Source organism: Brugia malayi, assembly GCF_000002995.4.
Source record: "Brugia malayi strain FR3 genome assembly, contig: Bm_v4_ChrX_scaffold_001, whole genome shotgun sequence".
NCBI lineage: Eukaryota > Metazoa > Nematoda > Chromadorea > Rhabditida > Onchocercidae > Brugia > Brugia malayi.
This window is the reverse complement of record NW_025062479.1, coordinates 7944980-7966603: the sequence shown is the minus strand read 5'-3', so window position 1 is coordinate 7966603 and position 21624 is coordinate 7944980. Positions and strand designations below refer to the sequence as shown.

Genomic DNA, 21624 nt, shown 5'->3' with positions numbered 1-21624 from the left:
TATTTTCGCAACACAAGAAACCAGTTGAGAAATCCGGTTGAATAAATCGGTAAAAAACACAAAGCAGCCTAAACTGGTTGGTACTTGGAATGAAAAGTGAAGAATTACAGAAAAAAAAAAAACTCTTCAACGGAAAAGGCACATAAGAGCCTAAACTAATCTGGCATCTCTGTTGACATCAGTAGCTCAGTGAAACATAGCTATTGTTGACTAACACTAGTACGAACCAAATAGGAATACATGCCATTTCTTTGAGTTACAGCAACCTTTTAACTTTCATAAATCTCCAGCCAGAAATACATCACTATTTCCTTCGAACAAGTCAGTTTCAATGAAACCACATTTATATTTTAGAGCCCAAGCTCGATTTTTACTTCAAGAGTTAAATATTGTACAAAACAAAGTACCATACCTCAGGTTAATCTAATCCCAAGTATTAGAGTTCTGATTTAATCAGAATATAGAAATAACGGAGGAAAATGACACGACTGAAATAAATACAATCTTGATGACCTGACAAACAACGAAACTATTTCCTGAGACTGTGCAAATTTAATACGGAAATTCGTGAATTTTTATCGACCAACAGCACCAAATGAATTAGAATGACTGTTACCATAGTGATGGACAACAGGCTGGGTACGCTGATGGCTCGTTGGAATAATTGCAAATTGGGCCATTATTGGTACGTGGTCTGAGGGCACATGAGCATGTGGAAAGCCGATTATTTTATTTGCCAGCACCCACTCCATACTCAGCGGCCCCAACACTCCCAAACGGGCTAATGATTGCGGCGTTGAGAAGATGTAGTCGATAACACCTTTAAATTCAAGCCTGAAATTTAAGTTCACTCATGTTCCGAAATTTTTACTTTGGATAACAATAAGCAGCAATGGTGGAAAAGACGCAAAAATGACTCAAAACACAGGCATGAAATTTGATTTTCTTAACAAATAATTTACCCGATTTATTTTCTTTATTGGCTAGGATTGTTTTTAAATTAAAAAAAATTATTTTTAAAAGAATCATGGTTTTTGTATACTACATATTTTCAAATTTAAAACCAACGTGTAATTTGTAAATGGCATTGAGTTAGGGTCCACAGCACAGTCAAGTCTGAGTCCGTGCGTATAAACCGTGGGATCATCGGATGCACTAAAACGTGTAATACAAGGATCCTGACGGAATTCCTTGAGATCTGGATGCTCCCTTGAAATTGCTCCCTTCGATAGAAATTCCACAACACCTAAGAAACTGCTGTGAAGTTTTCGAAAAAAGAGAGAAGTTCAATAACTTTATCAAGAAACTTATATGTTAAGAAAAAATACTGTTGACATGTGCTAGAGATAAAACATTAACTATTAATCATTAGAATATAGCAATGAAGTATGATGAAACCTGATTCAGGAAGTGAATTGAGATCGCCACAAATCAGAACTGGTATCTGGTGAGGTGTTATACGATATCTTTCCGATATCTAAAAGATAGAAAATGACATTTTTCTCGGAGAACGGCAAATGTCATTTTCACAACTAAATTTTGAACTCAGTATCCTCAGAAAAAAAAAAAAAAAAAACACACTTCATCTAGCAAAGTATTTATCTCCTGCACCAACATCATTGACTGAATCAGCTTTACATCGCAAAATTCTGGATCCCAGTGAATATGTGCGGTACTTACAACAAGTGGATTTCCAACCACATTGTCGCTTGGAGCCATAGTCATTTGTCCTGCAGGTTCTTAAAACAATAAGCCACCACTTTTTACTGCCGGAAAAACAGTTTACAGAAAATCAAAAATTCGGAAAGACGACATCTATTGGTTTTTATATGGAGAAATGAAATAAAAGATTTTAAAATTATTTTTACATGAAAGTGTCATCATGAACCTCACAGAGAGTTGTTCAAAGCTTTCACTTCCCAGTAGTCACCTGCATTTTGTTATTTTGAACCAGAGAATGTGTGCAATTGAAGATTAATGAGCGTTATTTGTGGAAATAAATTTAAAATTAAGAAAGCTGTGATCGATAAACAATCACATCGCATCAGTAACTGTTTATACTCTGTATACCAAGAATAAATAATTAAACGAACGATTGGCGTAGACATTTTCCCTGATTTTGAAAACAGCACAAAGAGCAATATTATCTTTTGGCATAACACGATTCAAGATTTTCTCACTTGTTGGAGCTTTCTTGATAGCTACTTGAGTAAACTCAATGAGATGTTCTTTTTCTAGCTCAAATCTGCAAATATACTTTTCCAACAACCAAATTTCTGAGTGGAATTTTAAATCACAAACAGGAGAAGCGGCAGTTAGAAGCTAAATCGTGCTAAGAAAAAATACTGTAAAAAGAATAAGATTTATGCAAAAGATAATCAATATAAGCTTCGTCCATATTCCCTTCATGATTTATGCTAAAGTGCTGATAACTACAACGAAAACTATGAAAATTATAAGTGAATTTGAAACTCAGTCAGTCGAACTGAAGAAAATACAATCCAACACACTTGTCATACTTCCAAAAAATCGCACAACCATCAACAAATTTTCGCTCTTCCTCACCCATCGTTTTCGCCCGTGATTTTGGTGAAAAAATGCCCGCATATCCGATTTGTTCTAACTCAGGTTGAAAAAGGCAACGGAACTGTTCAGTTTCTACTTCCTATAGTAAAAACAAATTTACTAGAATTTCCAGAATGAAGAATCATGGGAAAAGTTCAATACAAAACCAGGACGAAGGACGAAAATATTTTCAACACAAAATTGATTTGATATGATTATACGAATGAGAGGAACAAACAAAAACATACTTGCAAGGTAATAATATCAGCTTCGTAATGTCGGATTTCCTTTAAAATAGCTGCTTTTCGATATTCCCAATTGAGAGCCCAGGATGGACAATATGAGTAGAGACTGTTCGTGGCATATTTATCACATAGAACGTTATAACAAAGAACAGTGAACGTTGCTGAAGATAACGATGGATATAAGTAATTATTATTAAAATTTTGAAACATATTCCAGTGAGAGTAAGATTTTCGGAGTAGCAACAAAATTTCGACGGAAATGTAAAGGACATATCAAATAAAACAAAAAGCTGTCAAGTGGTAAAAGTGTCCAGAGATCAGAAATCGTGTTTTACTGAATTAGTTTAACACGTTCGATACCGATCGGTCTTTCGGGATCTGCGTGCCTTATCATTATCCATTGGCGATCCGGAGGTATTGTCGTATTTACTAAAACATCAATCAAGGTTTTCGAGGAAAAGTTAATCGCCTAGAAAGTTTATAATGAATGAACCAAAATACTGCGAAAACACAAATACAACAAGCAAATTTTCATAGTCATGTAACTACACAGAATACAGTTATAGTAATATTAATCAGCAGAGAAAATTAGACATAAATATTAATTAAAGCAAAAGTTCATCGGGCCACAATATTAAAACAAGCGTTTCATTTACTGTGATGAAGTACAAAATTATGAAAAACATACTTGCCAAATGATCTAACAAAAATCGAAGCAGTTTCTGAGGTCCAGCTTCATAATAAATTTTATTAATTTCGGGAGAAAGAGGATTTGATCGAAGATCTGAAAAGCAAAAATGTAAACATTCGCTGCATCTGAGTTATGAACAATTAGGTTATAAGACTACTAACCTAGGGTTTGTAAACGAAACAGCTTGCCCAACTCATAAGGCAGGACCCTTATTTGATTGCCATTGAGGTATAGGTGACATAAAGAGATCATATCGCCCAGCTCGGCTGGCAGACTACGTAATTTATTTTCTGACAAATCCAGCACCGTTAAGTTCTCCAACTTCGAAATTTCGCAAGGAATTCTGAAAGAACATAAAGATTTGCTGACTTAAAGTGAACAACATAGGACTTATTTCTAGCATTATTAATCATCAAAGCTTCAGTATTTCTGTCCACGTGCCATCTATTTTCGTTGTTGCTCAGATAAAAAATAAGCAAAAAATAATAACAGCAAACATCACCTTGTCAGATGGTTTCTATACAAGAAAAGGGCGGTAAGGCATCTCATTTCCCACAAAAATGGACTTAGATTGCGACCTGAAAAATAACTAAAATGACTGACGGATTTAAATGAAAAACTAGAAAAGAGACCACCACGAACTTTTAAATGTTCTAACAGTTCCTCTTGCTTAACTTAAAACTGATTTCTCAGCTAAATTCATGCCGTTTTCTATTATATCTATTGGGGTCCAAGAAAAACAAACCACGTATCTCCAGCTCCGTCCAACGCGGTTCTTTACCCTGTGCAAGTTCTTCCTCAGTCATTATACGATGCACCCTCAACATACCATTCGGTAGCTTCTTCCTACCGTCCGTACTTTCCGACTTTGTTAACGGTAAGCCAGCTGAGGTGGCACATCTTTCATGTCCAAGCGTATCACCATTTGGCAGTGCAAATTCATGATGATGTGCACCCGGCACATATGACAGGTCGTGCTCTGAAATTCCATTCAATTTTGGGAACCTGTGATTAACTTCATGAATAGCTGAATCTGAGTTTCCAAATTTAAAAACATACATTAGACAACAGACAGAACAGAAACTTGCTAAGTCATAAAGTTTATTTACAAAACAAAATTTAGTACAACGTTGTACTAACACTTCAACATGTTTGCTGCCATAAACTGCTTTTCACTTATTTTAATCTCTAGCTATAAAAACCACCCAGTGTAGCACATGTACGGCAATAACAGGAAGGCATCAAGCCACAGCAAAACAAGTATGCGAAGATTAAGGAAAAGGCCAAAAAGAACAGTGCTTGTGTAACTGGCTACAACAGAGTAATTCGAACAAATGACACTCAAACCAACATGTCAATTTAATGTAAGATGTGATAGCAAGCCTTTTTCAGCAGGTCTATCACTGCCATGCAAATACACTGAGTGTGCCACTATTTCGAAACGCCGTAGAAAAACAACTGAACAGTGCGGCACAGGCAATAAATTTAGAGCAGCATTATTATTCCGGCAGCAAACAAGCTGATCGTAGCACTTCAAAACAACCACAAGGTATTCATGCAGGAGCAAGCAATCATGATTGAAAATATTAAATTTTGTTCATATTCATGAGTTTTTATCCAGAAAAAAGAACGTACTGGGAAAGAACAGCATTTGTCGCCTGTACATGATAACAAAACTTCAGCTTTAATAGGTTTGTAACACAGCAAGCGGTGCACCGACTACTCCCTCAGTTGCTAGTCTGATGAAAATGATTTATTTAGCTCCTCAGTCCACCTAAAAAATTTCAATTTTTTGAAACCATTAAACAAAATATTGCATATCATTTGCTTTTATACGTTCTTAACAGTTCTAAAGTGATTTCTTACAAGTTACTAGCAAATTCTAGAGAAGCAGATTTTAAACAGTTTTTATTTAGATCACATCTAGAATCCTCCACACTTTTCAGCTCCTTCCTTTCTTATACCCATTTTGTGGATAAAAGCTTTTGTGTCTCAAATTTGACGAATATTAAAGCGTCAAAAAAATTTTCTGACAAAAGCACTCTTTTTTTTTTTAATTTGAGAAATAACTAAAACAACATGAATACAACAATCCTATAATTTCAAACAGGTAAGAATGGTTAATCGGTTTAAAGTTTTAACATCCTGTTATCTCTAAAAGTGGAAGGCATTAAAATTAATCACATTCAGTACTATTTCCCCAAGCACATTTCACAGCAGAAAGCATTACTGCATAGCAACACTGAAGCTTAAAATCTTAAAATTGAATATTTTAGGTACATATAATACATATAAATAATAATAATAAAACTGATTATACAATATATATTAAAATCCTAGAAAATAAACTGTATTATGAAATTGAGATGAAAAACTAGACTACTACCTAAACCTACAGTAACCTGAGTTAGTATTCTCATGACTATCTTAAGAGAAACAATCATGTTTAGTATTCAGTTACTTAACGTCCGTTACAAAATATACCACAAAGCAGGAGTTTAATTCAAACAAAGGTTAGTGGCATAAGTAGAAAATAGCACAAAATGACAAGATAAGCATTAAAGACATACTCCTTATACTCAAGATCTAAACATTAGTTTTGTAATTTCTTCGAAAACTTAATATGGGAAGTTTAGCACAAATAACCTTATACTATTTCAAAAACTAAATCGAATTCCGGATTATAATGTTCTGAAGGAAATAACAGTTTTAATGAAAAAATGACATTCAACAACTTTTTAGTTCGGATTTCACTAAACAACAAGGAAGTTACTAGGCAGAGGAATTTACGGCAATCCTAAAAATTGTTCGGTGCACATATACGTTTTTACTGTTTCATGCCAACTACGTGGTGAATCCAACACATAAGTCTGCTCGATGGTGTGCGATTATATCCTCTCGCGATATAACTGAACATCACATGCGTTGATATCTAATTCTCATGATTAGCACTCATGTAGAAATATCTATTATAGAAGATCTAATCTTCGACCTGTTGTTCAAATTTCTCAACTATATTTGGCACTTACACAATAACATCAAGCATTTAAACTGATGGCTGCAAACTGTGTGCAAGATTAACGGTTACCCATGAAAAAAGTCGAAGTATATTTTCAAGCTTTTTTAGACTTCGCAGAAAATAGGAATTTTTGAGAACCCAGTTGGTGAACAGCACCGTGAAAAACGATAAGCATGCATAAAAAAGCAGTTTCAAGAAAGAGGAAAAATTATAGCTTTCAAGAAATAATGTATTAAAGATTGAAAAAGTTTAACAAAAAAAAATCTTGCCACGAATTGGCATATGGACATCACCTATCATACCTATATTTAAGAATTTCATGATTTTATTACGGAAACAGTTAAGTTTGTACAGTAGAGATATCCTAAAATCTTAGTCAAGGTGTGAAGACAGTTCTGTTGTGTGCTAACCAGGACAGAAATGAATAGGTGGAGAAATTAGTGGAATGAACGGTCTTCAAAAAGTTATGTACGACTATGTCCAAGACATCCTAAACTGTTTAGCTGCCACAGCAGGCCTTTTCGAGAGGTCATGCAGAGTTGTACCATATGTACAAGGATCCGATAAAATCCTATAAAGCGTAAAAACGAATGCACATTCCTGGCGACATCGAAGAAAATAACGACTTCAGGAAGTTCTCATAATCCTCAAAATTAAACATCACTGTAAGAAAATACATTTCACGAAAATTTCAATCTTTATGGTTGGAAAAGGAACAGAAAGAGGGAAACGTACTTGAACTACTGGTTGTCATCCAATACACATTAATATTACGTAGTACCCACGTCTGGACGTCTCCAAACCTATGGTTCTAGCCGTCCTTTTTTGGCTCTCGTTCCTTCGCTGATAAACTGAAAGCTTGTCCGTCTAGAACTTTACGCCTGTAAACGAACTACAACCGTCGGTTATTTCGAAAATCTTCTTTAGCAGAATTTGATTGAATAACATATGTCGAACGGAATACACCAACTTGGTCAGAAAGAAATCGATAGTGTTAGAAATAATGACAATAAGCTATTAAAATAAATTAGTTTAGTAATATTACCACCACGATCCGGCAAGCGAGAAAAATACGATTGCATTTATGGAATTATCCAACAGTATTATTCCCATGCTAATCTGATACAAAAGGGAGTTTTTCCAGAGAAAAAGGACCCTCCGAACCCCACAGCAAGCTACTTGGGTTTGCAACAGTCAACTCCTGCATCTCAAAGTGTAAGATGCTAGCAAAAATTTATACAAAGTTATTAATGCACGACTAACGCACGGCCAACCACGCCGCAGCACCACCAATTCGCGGGACCCTCATCCATCGATGACCCCTAGTAAATAGTGCCGTCCAGTCGCCAAATACCAAGAAAAGCATTGTAGACCAAATAAAAAATCAGTGAAAGAAGTGACGGTGTTCCGGCCGTGTAAACTACAGGGGAGTAGCGGCATAGATATTTGCTTGTTGTGGTGTTGTACTTCGTGGTGGTGAATTGCGACAAGGGGTGCTTGTCGGAGAGACTGTTGGTGTGCTGTCTATTCTTCCTTGTCCTTTTACGAAGATTCACTGTACAAACATTAAAGGGTAGTTTATACGTGGCAGATAAAAGTAAACGGAACGTAAAGGGACTTGTAAGGTGGTTTTATAAGAATTGTAAGGTCAGCTTTTCACTTTTAGAGTTTCAGGTATCATCACAAATAAGACTTCGCTCAAGTGGTACAAATACTGATCACCATCTAGCATACCACATGCATGGTTTGTTTTAGATAAAGGCAATGTTTCGAATACTCCAATTAAAACTTTATTCACATGAAGACACTATCTCCTTTTTTTGAATTTCTTTTGTGTATTTATAATTCCACTAATTATCGGCTTATTTGTACAGATTAACATGGAAGGATTTATTGTCTGGCGATTTTTCATATTTCTCCGATCGTAAAACAGAAATTCTCTTTACTGCCAATGATTGTTCGATGGCTATATAGTCTTAGGCTGGTTGCCACCTCTAACAATAATTTTCAACGTAACCATTATTAAAGCTACAAAAGTGAGGCATTGCGTGAGAGTAGTGGGAGATGATTTTGGAAATGAATAATGCTGGGAAGTTACGCAATGTTCACTAACTGGGGTTTATTGGAATTCCAAAACGTGGAAATTGCTGATAGGGAGTGCCATAAATACACCGGAATTAGCTCATATTCCTCCATCCCCGTCTGCATTGTTTGCAGTAGAAAATTGGTTCCGTTCGTACTTGAAACTTTCTTCAGTTAAAGGATCTAGTTATTTAAATCCAGCATTTTATTTGGTTGAATACAGTTATGGCTATTAAAAATTATACTATGGTGCTGTTTGAAGAATTATGTACATTAGTTCGATGTGTTAGGGATATCCATGTTTCACTGTCTTAAAATGGTTATTATACAATATTGGGAGTTTTTTTGCTGAAAACTGAAAATTAAATGCGATGAATTCCAACTGTTATAGTCATTAGTTGAATTGGAACTGAATTACATTCACGATCTAACACTTGGTGGGTTAAGTTGTGGGTTAGACTGGGTTAATCTCTCGGTACAGAGAGACACGAATTTTCATAGCGCGATCTAATGCTTCCTTTTTATACACGCAAGCGAAAAGGGGTGTGCAGTGTTGGTGGCGCTTTTTTGAAGTTTGAGATGACAGTGTGCTCAGAAGTTGTGAAGGGTTGAACTGTGTGCTAGGTGAATAACGAAAAATACCAACTTATATTTTTAGAGAATAGAGCTTTGCTAACCCGAACTACATCTACGAAATAAGTGGAACTAAATGCAGTACAGAAGTATTAGTTGAGTAATTAATTTGGCAAATTGCTAGGTTTTAATCTGCTTCTATTCAGCTGCTTACGGTCTCACGGTTTTCCGGGAACAGATGGCGGAGAATCCGCTAAATTTTGTTGATTATGGAACAAATAATCAAGAACTGTGGGAACACCACGCCGACGCAAATGCTTCGGTAACAGCTCTCAATAATCAGAGGTTAACTGTTTAATCAATTAAAAAAAATATTTTTTCTGGAAAGTATTTTGATCATACTGACCACAGCTTTTTGGTTGTGACCACAACTTCGATATCTTGAAATATTTTCTTACGTGCTTACTGTGGCATATTCCATACCTTGACTATGTTGGGAATGCTATCCTTTAATAAAATTATTTGGTTCACTCAGCTGGCCAATGTAATTTATTTGCATTCTTTATCACTTGCCTATTTACTTCCCTATTCTGTTTAAACCGTAGTGATGCATTTATTTTCTTTTATTAATATTTAATCAAGGATTTCTCTATTTCAGCATTCAAAATTCATCGTGGACGACAAAAATGCTACCGGCGAACGACCTTATATCCGGTCAAGGTTTCGTTTTCATTCTTGTTTGCAGATATAAGGGTTTTGTTTGATATGCAAATGATTTACAATTGTTAGATTTGCTCGGAACTTTGATGTCACGTCATGTGTTTTCTTAGAAATTTATGTTCACTTAGAAATCCGTATTTTTAGGTTACTTTTTTGATAGTGTTGCAGTTGGCAGTAATGTAAATGTGTTGTCATACTTGCAGCAGCATCCGAATTCATTTCCAATCAGTGTCCGTAAATTTTGCTGATTTTTTGTCTCATAGTGATTTGTTATTATTCTTTTTTTTTTTTTTGTATAGGAATATGAATTATTATAATGTCTCATGTTATTTAAATAGGTAATTTTGAAATATAGTTGGATTTGGCTTTCTTTCCGGCCTTTATAAGATATAAGCTATCAAAGCTTGTGTTTTAATTTTTTTTTATTGAGTTTTGTTTTCATCTGTACTCAAATTTAAATTTAAAATTATTACTTTATTTAGGATAACGTGCAGTCGTCACTTCATGATTCGAGTGCAGCAGCATTAACTTACAATTATCCACCATCATGCAGTATGACGCATCATCGGATGAACAGTGTTCAGAATAATTCAAGTGGACAAAATGATACCACTTTCCAGCCTCAGCTGCTTTCTAATTTTTCAGCAGTACCATTTTCGTCCACAGTTTTTCCAGTTGATGCTACTCCGATATCAGTAGTTCCTCCACAGTCGTATTCCTCTCTGACTGACCAAGATAACAAGTCAGATTCAGTTGTTAGTTGTGGGTATTATCTACCTCCAACTTCTATGCAGCCTCTTACTAGCGTTGCGTATAGGAATAATACAAAGAATGAAATTGGTTTGCATCACAGCTTCCCAGTTCTTAATAAACATTCACAGTCGCAACTGTCAAACGATCATTATCAGATGAATGGGAATTATCCCGGTGGAATGGGCAATTTGCAACAAGAATTTGCTCGAATGGTAATTCCTTATGAGAATTTTTTTTCTTATGGTCTTTTATACTGGAAACTTTTGCGTTTTGCACTAAAATCTCGAAATATATTGTAAGCAAGACCTTTTTTCGACTTCTTTTTTCTGGCATAAATGTGTGAATTTACTCACACAAAGGGTTGAATATTATCACCTACGGAGATCGGTATAACATGACTAAATTTATTTGTTGGTATGCGGAGGCAGTGCAAGATCTTATTTATTAATGTCGTGCGAAAACGATGCATGCGAATTGCTGATGTCCTAGATGTAATCGTAAATCCATTATGCACGAGTTATGCTATCGCATTGGTATTAGTTGTCAGCAGTTTTACCGTGTCACTGGAAGTTTCCTGATTTAATTAGGGTCATAATAACAGTTCTTATAAGGTTTAATGGAAACTGATGGTTTGTTTTACCCACATTTATTTCTGGACGAGTTATAGAATTATGGGATGCAGTCGACCAGATATGTCGATTTAATGCAGGAAAGGGATTTATTGAAATATGGGACCGATGATGAAGAGATTGCTCTTCCACCAACTGTTTGCAATCCTGATGCTCGATGCAGTCCTAGGTTAAATTTTTCTGAAATATGGAAGTGAAGTTTCTTTTCATATATAATAGCTTTGATACTCTGTACAATAATTTCATCAGGAAGTAAATAAGATTATTAAACCATTGTATTAGAAGTATTATTTTTATTTAAACTATCGATATTTTGATGTCTTAGAACACGAAATTTTTTTGTGACTTGACACACCAGTTTATTATTATTTATTTGGTCGAAACGTTGCAATGTCCTGCCCTTCAGTCCTCTTAGTTAATTTATTTTTTTTCTATATTCATTGAAGATCTCATGGCTTTTAAGCCCTGAAAACATCTTCAAAACTTCAAAACGAATTTTAAATAGGGAGATGCGCTAGTCATAATTTTTTTAAACATGGATTTCAGTATATTTCGTTGCACACTAAGCTCGGTACCTCAGACCCAAGAACTACTGAAAAAATCGCGTTTACCATTTGGACTCACTTTGCAACCATTTAAAGATATAAAGGTTTGATTTCCTCTTTCCATTATCATTAGAAGAGTTTATTTAATTAAGGGATTGAATTAAAGATGGCTATCTGCAGCTGAAAAAAGGTAAGATGTTAGCAGTAGTGAGGATTTCCCTGCAAATTTTAAATTAGAGAAAAGTGAAAAATGGACTCGGCTGTATATTAAAATTACTATCGATGAAAAAATATTAATGTAAAGAATCCTTAATATGAGGAACAGTGTCTAAAATTATTTTGAATTTGTAGAATCTGAACATTATCCAAACATCATCCATTCTACGATGTCGCTATTGTCGTACTTATATTAATCCTTATATTTACTTGCCAGATTCTCGCCACTGGAAGTGTAATATTTGCTATCGCGTTAACGACTGTGAGTTTAATGTTCTGTGAACTTATCAAACTTTTGTTAGTTAATATAGGCTTTGAATTTTTCCAATGCAGTTTATTTCCCTTATGAAAGCAATTGAAATGATTTTAGTACCGGATGATTTTAATTGGGACCCTGCTACAAAGTCATTTGGTGAACCAACACATCGTCCAGAAATTAAGAACGCAACCATCGAATTTATTGCTCCCTCTGAATATATGGTAATGCGAAGTTTTGTCAGTCAGATGCGGTTGTAAATTGAAGCACTTTTATGCTGATTATATGTACTTTTTCTCAAAAATTTCAGTTATTCATTCTTGTTTTTTATTACAGTTACGTCCGCCGCAGCCGGCAGTTTATGTGTTTGTAATGGATATCAGTCAAGATGCTATTGAAACAGGTTAATCGTTTCTATACTTTTAATCTCTCAAAAGTAAACTGAGAATTCTGTTTTTCTTTTTTTTTTTTTTTTTTTTTTTTAATCTAGAATTGTAAAATAAACTTCAGTAAAGTGAAGCAAGTTAGTACTAGTTGTGGATAACTAAATCGTCAAACTATTGGTATTTTACCAAAAGATTTGTGAGAGATTGTGGTAAAATATGTGTCATTCAGGTTATCTTTATACTTTCGTTGAACAGCTTTTGATTGCTTTGGAACAGCTACCTGGCAACGAACATACTATGCTTGGTTTTATCGGTGCAGATTCAGCTGTTCACTTCTTTCAGTTTCAAGGAAAATCACGTCCGCAGCAGCTCATAGTTGAAGAATATAGTGGTGAAATTTTTGAAAAAAAAAAAATTGCAGATTTGTTGAAGGCTTAGGCTTCACTTTAATTTTTATTTCTTAATGCATTGCTTCTCATTGCTTCATTAATCGTTTTTCTGAAGCCATGGTCAGCATATACACAAAATTATACATTACCACCTAAGACATGAATTACTACAAGTAGTAACGTTTCTGGATAATGCTGGGTGTCCGCTTTTCTCTATAAACGAGAATATTGCGTCAGACATCAACTGTTTCAGTGAATGCTACTAATGATGTAAAAGAATTTTGTTCACCAGCTTCAAATATATAGTTTTGTTTCTCGATTTTCTGATCGGTTCAAACTATACTGGCTGCCTTGTACCTTCAAATGTTGTGTTTTAGATATTTTCCTTCCAGTCAATTGTGGATTATTAGTAAATCTCCGCAAAAACATTGATGTGAGTTTCCATATTTCTGGTGTTAAACTTTTATATCATCCGAGTAACAGCTGCAACTTAAACTTGTGGTTTTTTGCAGGTGATACGTTCGTTTATACAAAGTTTACCTACTCTCTTTGAATCAAATTCCTCAACTTCATGCTGCTTGGGTGCGGCATTAACTGCTGCACGTGAACTTATTGTTAGTTCATATTCACTTTTCAAATTCCTGAACTTTGATTCTTAAGCATGCATGGGATATTGTACTTACCACTGCACTGCTTTCACGATTCTCCTGTTCATACTCAACTGTTTAGGCCGATATTGGTGGAAGGATCACCGTATTCTTAACAATAATTCCTGATTTGGGACCAGGGGCACTCAGAAGTCGAGAGAATCCAAATCAACAAGCAGTTTCTGTTGGTTTCTTTGATTATGCAGCCATTAATTTCTTGTAGTTTGGACATTTTTTTTTTTTCAGATAATATCCTACCCGTATTTATGGATTCATTACAGGAAGTACCAAATTTGTGTCCTACGAATGACTATTATAAGCGTTTAGCGCTTGAATGCACTGGTCATCAAATTGCTGTTGATTTATTTTTAATGAATAACCGATACTCTGATTTGTCAACTTTAGGCAAGTTTTATGCTACAGTTTTTTCTGCATAATATATAATGAAACTGCATAAGCTATCCCTTAATTCCTTGATTACACATTGTCGTTTTAGTTCCAAGCTATATTACTTTCAAATGATATCCTATCTGTAATATGCTCTATGTCCAGAGAGTCGAACAAACATTTATGGGAAGACTAGTACTAGGAAAAGCATAGTTTTATTTACTGATTTTTGAAAGATGTTATTTTTATTAAAATTGTAGTTTTTTTCGTTCAGTTCTCTTTTCCGTTGGTATTCGCTGGTTGTATTTTCAGCTGATATGTCAAAATTTAGCACGGGATGTGTCTTTCACTTCCCAAATTATCATATAAATCATGCACCGATACAAGTCAAAAGATTCCAAAAGCAGCTAAATCGATATTTGGTTCGAAAAATTGGTTTTGAAGCGGTGTTAAGGATTCGGTGTACAAAAGGTTTCTTTTTTCAGACATTTGTTGCTTTTTTTTTTTTTGTTTTCTTAATTTTTTTATAATTTTTTAAAGTATTTGTAGGCTTGTCATTGCATACATTCTACGGGAATTTTTTTGTACGCTCAACAGATCTTTTGGCTATGGCCAATGTAAATCCGGATTCTGCAATTGCTGTACAAGTACAGATGGAAGAGAACCTTATTGGTATTAATACGGCATGCTTCCAAGCTGCTGTTCTGTACACATCAAGTCGAGGTGAATTATATTTAAGTATTTGTAAAGTGTTTATTTTTATTCATAGAATCATAACATTTTTGATGTGACGTCGGATTGCTTGTGCAGCTGGTCAGTTATAACATTGAAATTACTGAATCACTATCTATAATGATTCACTAATTTCTCCATTTCTCTTTAATTCTCTGCGTATTTTTTAGGCGACAGACGAATACGAATTCATACGCTTTGTTTACCGGTAACGAAGGATCTGTCCACTATTTTCAGTCAGTTTGATGTAAAATGTGCAATATCTCTTCTTTCGAAAATGGGTAATGATTTTAAATTACTGAATAATAAATTACCCGCAACCACATTACAGATGTATCGTTGCTAATCGTTTTGCCTTAAACCTAGCGATAATGAAGAAGCATGTGATATGTACATTACAACTTTCATTTGAAATGTATTATATGACACTATTTTTAAAATGCGAACAGATGTTAGGCAATTATTGATCCTGCTTACAAGATGGTGGATTACTGGAACTGTATGTTCATCACATATATCTGTTTTAATATGTTAAGCGGTCGAACGCACCTTTATGGGTGCAAGTTTGACAGATTCTCGTGAAGCAATGGTGAATACTGTTGTTGATGTATTTGGTGCTTACAACTCTGCTGTTTCGCGTATGGATCGTACCAGTTGTATGTTATCACCAGTTACTTCGATACGTTTGTTACCACTCTATGTGTTAGGCATGCTTAAACATGTTAGTTGTTTTACAACCAAATATTCATATGAAATTGACCATAACCGAGTGCTTTTGTAACAATTATCCTTACCCTCTGCTTTAAGATTTCCATATAGCCTGCTTTTGTTTACTTTCTTACCGGAAGGTTTGCTACCATATGATATAATATAATTAGTTGAAATATGTAAAATATCATTAGTTGCGGTACTGGTGATCAGTAATGGTAACTTTGGTTATGCAGCGTATGTTAGTCTTTTGGATTGTTATTCCAATTCATCTTGTGACTTTAGTATCTTTCCGTTAATTTGATATTTAAAAATATTTTGCAGTATTCCTAAATTTGGTATGTTGGCACAGCATTTGTTTTCTACAGTATTTCTTTTTTCAGCGAGCATTCATAGCAGGACAGTCTATTAGATTAGACAGCCGTGTGGCTGCTCTTCTTCTATTTCGCAGTGCTTCATTAGAAGTGATCGATTTAGAGCTGTATCCTGCTTTATATGAACTCAATCATTTTGTTGAAGTGTCTTTTTGTTTAAATTTAGTTACTTTTTTTAGTTAAAACTATGCTGATTATGGAATTGTTTTTCCAGATTTAGTCTAGAAACTTCTTTAATTTCGTTATGAACTTCTAAGTTGAGCTTCAAAAAGCTCCTGTATGAACTGCTTTGAAATAATCAGTGATATCAAGGTAAATTCTAGTACTAAGATTTATGTTATCTTTACGATTTTTTTATTTTTTATAGAATGAAACTGATCCACCAAGGTTACATCTCTCTTTCGAACATATTAATCGAAATGGTGTATATTTACTGGATACAGGCTCATATGTTTATGTATATATTTCATCAAATGTTGAAGCAAGCATTATAAAGCGTTTATTTGGTGTTAATACGTTCGAAAGAATTGATGATGAAGCAAGTTTATTTAGTATTATGTTTTTAAAAAGTTGTAACGACAATTTTTTTCGTTTTTTGGTCCTTTTTTCATCTTTTCTAGAACTAATATTGCTTTCTTAGAATTGCATCAGGATACTTATAAACATTTTCTTTGTTACAGGGTCCGTTTGAAGCTCTTGACAACCCATTTAGTAATAGGGTACACAATTTTCTTCGTAAACTTTCTATTTATCGGTCTGTGTTCGCTCCTGTGATACTAATACGGTAATGTTTGAATTTTTGCTAAAAAATTCTTTCTGTTTTTCTTTTTGCTTTATTCATTTTGTCTTCTTTAGGAGATTTATTGGCTTTTTTTATTTAAATTTTTCCATTTTTTTTTTCAGATTTTTCTTCAAGACAATTCTAAGTTAATGTTTATTTGCAAATTAGTTTTAGCAGATTTTGAAATTTGGTGATAGGGAACACTTCTTAAAAATTCTAAAATATGTCTGCATTAGACTGAGAAGTTAGGCTTCCCACTTGCCAAGAAAAAAAAGAAAAAGAGTTTGACTAATTCGTTATTATTACGTTGAATGGAGTGAATTTCATTTTGAGAACATTTCCAGAGAGGATAGCCCCGTACGCAGTTTATTCTCCGGGCGTCTGATTGATGATCGTACAGAATCATCCCACAGCTATGTCGAATTCTTAAATCATATTCGACAAGAAATGCAGAAGTAGTCAAAATTGTCAAGTAATCATGCATGTTTTTGATTGATTTTTGTTGCTCCTCCAGGATCAGATTGGATAGTTGTTACGCATTATTTTTGAAATATAATCATTCATTGACTTTGTTGTATTTGTTGCTAAATTTGAACTAATTTTTCCATATTTGAATGCTAAAATGTTTATTTATAATTTAGGGAAAATACTGAAGTAACCTACCTAAAATTGCGAATTATTAAGCTCTCACTAACAGAATGATTGAAGTGAATATATATTATGGGAATGTCCACAATTTTCTGTATTTTTCTGGGCTTTATTTCGCCATCGAAATTTTTAGGTTTTGATTGACGATTGTATAGTAAGGGAAGTCTTTACTTAGTTTTGGCATTACTAAATTCTGCTCTGAGTCCTAGTCTTATTCCTGTTTGTTATTAGACTGCAGTTTTGTGAAAAGCTTAGTTTCTGAGTTTTGTCAAACTACCGGTCATTTTTCGCGCTTTGGTTCCTGTAGGTAGTTTTTATCATCACAGTACTTTTATCACTGACCATGTATCATTTTCTCTATCAGCTTTTTCATGACAACATCAGTTTGGTTGGTAGGGAGCAATCTTTCAAGAAATTGGCGATCTAGGTAATGGACCAGTTTTACTGTGTGCAAAATTTTTTTGGGAAATTAACATAGTCCTCGATGCAAATTCTTTATTTTATGAAAAAAGTAGTTTTGTTGTTTTTGCACAACTTTTTTCGTAAGATAACTGTGTGTGAGAGAAATTCCCCAATTTTCCATTTATTTCTGAACTAAAAAATATGCAACCAATATAATGAAGGTAAGTGTTGATGGCAGTGATGCTCTCATTCTGCCGTCTGTTGGACGTAACGGCAACACTGGTCAGAAAAATAGTATAACGTAACATGTATTTCATAACATATATTAATTGCATTAGATTCATATTTTAAATGTTTATTTTGTTGAGATAATAATCTAACCTTATATCATCTATATTGTTGCAGTCAAACATAAAATGCAATGCGGATTTCGGTGTTTTCTTAATTTCAAGATAAAAAAAAATTCAATGTGGATTTCGATGTTTTCTTAATTTTTTAGTGCACATTCGTACATTAATTTGCTGAAATAGGAATTGTAAAATTCTGATATTGATTCTTTTCGTTAATATTTTCGTCATTTTGGTCTTTACATAATTTATAACGAATTTGGCTAACAAACGCAAATGATCTGCTTAATAGTTACAGTTCTTTGAGCAGTATGAAATACCCAACTTGAAAAGTTAGGACAGTTCCGTGTTTTATAAGAATTTTGCCAAGCAGAAAGCTGAAGATGACTATAAAGCATTTTATAGAAGTTTCAATATTTAGGTGCTAATATATTTCAATATTAATACGGTGTACGCTAATGTGGTATATTCTTTTTCTTATACCAAAGTTTGTTAAGTGGGGATTTCTGACGAATTTCTCAGTTCTGAATAACAATAAATTGCGCTTTTCCATGATGTGGTTGTATAAAAAATGTATAATATAATTTGTTATATAAATGATTGTGCATTTATATGTGAGATATCGAGACAATGGTTCACGAATTTGTGATAATTTTGGCTTGGAATCTCAATGCTCTGTATATAAATTCCCATCAGTAGACTGCAGAAGGTAATTTGGAGTATTGTGAAGATTTATTCTTATGTTTCATTACAGTACTGCTCCTGTTTTTGTTTTCTTTTGGTTTCTTATAGCTGTATTCATTATTCATTTACTTTCTGAACAGGTAATATAGAGCAGTATGATAAATTTCTCTAGTTCAGCATTCATTAGACCTGCAAACAATTTATTTAAGTGATTGGGGACAGTTACTGTGTTGTTTTCAAATAAACTGTTTTACTGTTCAGTTCGGCATATTTCCTAATTAACCTCAAGAAGGCGCTTTGTCTCAGCTCTCACACTCAGCTTGTTGCTACATGTGATGTCGATGGTTCTGATCATTTAATGTTAGCAGGCAGCAATTGATAGCATTTGTTGAATTGCGTGAAATTCGCGAAATCCAAGCGGACTCTTCCCATCTCGACTAGCTATTCCGGTTTGTGGAATTTGCAAATGGTTATACAGCACGTTATGTGTGATTAAATTGCAGTGATTAAGGACTCTACATATTTTATTTGAAGGAATAATTCTGTATTAACTCGGTGGCATTATCGGTGTTTTCTAACTGAAATAATATTTAAGCTTAGAAGAGTTTTTAATAAATATATGGAGTGTTTTTTTCAGGATTAATCGGTCCCTTGTGCAATACTAAAATTAAGTAGGAAATTTGCATCATAGATGTTTCAGACTTAAATTTGTCTGCTGACTGTTGATTAATGATCCGTATTCGGCCAATTCCATTGCCCTACTGTCTGAATCGTTCCAGCATAATGATCATTATCTAGAATGATCAATCATTAACTTTAATATGACTCTAGTAAACTTGCTAGTGGATGATGAATGTTATATCTTTTAGGTCAGAATGTCACCTCTTCTGTTCTTCATACCATGGAACCCAGAGTTTTGTTACAATTTCAGTGTTTTCATAGACCTATCTGTCATGCATTATCTCAATATAAATTGATAAGAGGCCCAGATTTTAAATTAAAATGGTTTTCGAAGTCATTAATTATTTACATTTCAATGAATTCGTAAGTCGTTGATACTACGTCCATAGAATCCTGATAAGTTTTAGCGTTACACATCGCTGCCATTTAAAAAGCAAAAGCAGACCTTGAACTTCCCCATCGTTTTGCACACTGTAAAAGAAATGAAATTGTTTACTGCGCATAAAAATTGATATCAGTATATTACTGTGAATCGTCAATTTTTTTGCTATCATCTGGTATAATGTAAAAAGTTGATTCTTAAGAGAAGCAGAGTGCTATGTGTGTACCTCCTACTGTGCCAAAACCTATTTGGTGGTTTACCGGTTATATTTTAATCATCAGTTTTGACGTACTAAAACTTATTGAAAGCAAACAAATTAAATGTTTAGTAACTATGTACAATTTCTTCGCTTACTGATTTAATTAACTCTGTTGGCTTCCAATTTATGATTTAATAATGTATACCTCAATGCTATATAAGTGTGAATAATCATTAATTGCTTCAAGGAATAATGCTTCTAAGAGACATCGTCTGCTAATGGACAATACCAAGTGATCAGGTATTCCAATACTTACTCTTCAATGAGAAATAGTCCACAAAAAAGGCAGGCAGCTCGATCTTTTCTTTCAAAAGAGCGTGACCTGAAATGCATAATTAAATGATACTTAATTAGTGGTGCAGTAATCTGGAGCAAACATCACAGTGATGCAGAGTTATTTCTTGGTTAATCCATCTTCGGAGACAAGCATGTGAAGAGTGGACTCATTAATCATATAGCACTATGCCGCAAGTTCAAAAAAACGGTGTACACCAAAACCAGACTGATTGATGGCTTAGGGCTGTCGTTTGCGAAAAGGGAACGATTTATGAGGGCAGAATTCGCTGCATTTATAAAATTCGCTGAAGATTTATGATGACAGCTCTGAATGCTGTTCCATTTCTTCTTTGTTCGTTTCCTTCTGCTTTTCTATTCCTATTATTGTTTTTAAAATAAAAACTATTGAGAAAGTTACAAGCTCAAAGCAAGGGCTTCGCTATTAACATAGCTATCTGTCTGTACATGAACATTTATTATTTTTTCAAAAACAAGTTTTTCAAAAAGAACAGTGAGTTATTAAACTAGTTTTTGGATGTGATGTGTAACATCAAAGTACTAATTTTATTTCTTGAATTAGCAGATGGAAAATAGATGAAAAACTTGTTGCTTAATTCACTAAAAACATATCGCTTTATGGTTCTTGAAACACAGAGAAGGTATATTTATGACCAGTGTAAGGTATTGATTTGGCACTGTATTATTTGCTGTCAGTATTCTTTAGTTCGAGACAATCTATTATCACTACGATCAATGAGAACAGTGTAATACCTTCATTAAGCCTAACGAAGCAATAATTATTTGATACACCCTGAACCACTGGTATATTTGAGATTATATCACCACATAGAGTCCTGAATGATTCCCAGAAGTATGTTTGATCCTAAACGCCCGTAAAACCAAGTTGATCCATTACTTCCCTTTGTTTGTCACCATGGCGCTTGACTATTGATGTTTAATAATAAATGATTTTGTGCATCGCTTCGTCCGCTCCTTTTTCTATGCTTGTTTCTCCGTCTCTTCCTGTCTATATCTGAATTCAAACTTGACATTTGTTAAGATGATTTATTAGGGATGGAAGCAAAATTTATTGCTGGGCACGGCTTCGTATCCTAAATGTTGTTTATCATTTTGACCAAACTCATTCCTTTCATCTTTTAATCTTCTTCATTTGTCAGAATACACTGAAACTCTAAATATTCTTAACCATACAGAGTTTAACCTTGTTATTATGATTGAACCATTTC

General features: G+C 34.1%; 3 protein-coding genes across 4 annotated transcripts; 1 reads left to right on the top strand and 2 right to left on the bottom strand.

Annotated features, from left to right (window-relative positions):
- Positions 1–575: 575 nt before the first annotated feature.
- On the bottom strand, positions 576–7274 carry Bma-ccr-4 (Uncharacterized protein; the record flags this gene model as incomplete). Of its 2 annotated transcripts, none has more annotated exons than XM_043074040.1 (13): positions 576–834; positions 1069–1246; positions 1399–1477; positions 1582–1730; positions 2094–2245; positions 2511–2665; positions 2814–2971; positions 3171–3239; positions 3499–3594; positions 3663–3844; positions 4004–4079; positions 4247–4480; positions 7256–7274. In XM_043074040.1, 13 exons carry the CDS (start codon positions 7272–7274, stop codon positions 576–578), a joined length of 1806 nt encoding a protein of 601 aa, XP_042929974.1. The 2 variants fall into 2 exon arrangements, with proteins under 2 accessions (XP_042929974.1, XP_042929975.1); XM_043074041.1 differs by lacking the exon at positions 7256–7274 and adding an exon at positions 5137–5167.
- On the top strand, positions 7221–17157 carry Bma-sec-24.2 (Uncharacterized protein; the record flags this gene model as incomplete). The annotated part of the gene is made up of 25 exons (XM_043074039.1): positions 7221–7251; positions 7557–7735; positions 8195–8264; positions 9382–9520; positions 9834–9895; positions 10040–10125; positions 10378–10860; positions 11316–11446; positions 11824–11926; positions 12174–12300; positions 12409–12518; positions 12631–12697; positions 12910–13071; positions 13447–13502; positions 13582–13683; positions 13799–13900; positions 13998–14121; positions 14416–14574; positions 14653–14826; positions 15006–15116; positions 15372–15556; positions 15927–16061; positions 16285–16455; positions 16598–16701; positions 17043–17157. The coding sequence occupies 25 exons, from the start codon at positions 7221–7223 to the stop codon at positions 17155–17157; spliced, it is 3288 nt and encodes a 1095-aa protein (XP_042929973.1).
- Positions 17158–19837: 2680 nt separating this feature from the next.
- Bm13082 (Uncharacterized protein) lies at positions 19838–20434 on the bottom strand (the record flags this gene model as incomplete). Its single annotated transcript, XM_043074038.1, has 2 exons — positions 19838–19931; positions 20358–20434. 2 exons carry the CDS (start codon positions 20432–20434, stop codon positions 19838–19840), a joined length of 171 nt encoding a protein of 56 aa, XP_042929972.1.
- Positions 20435–21624: the final 1190 nt, after the last annotated feature.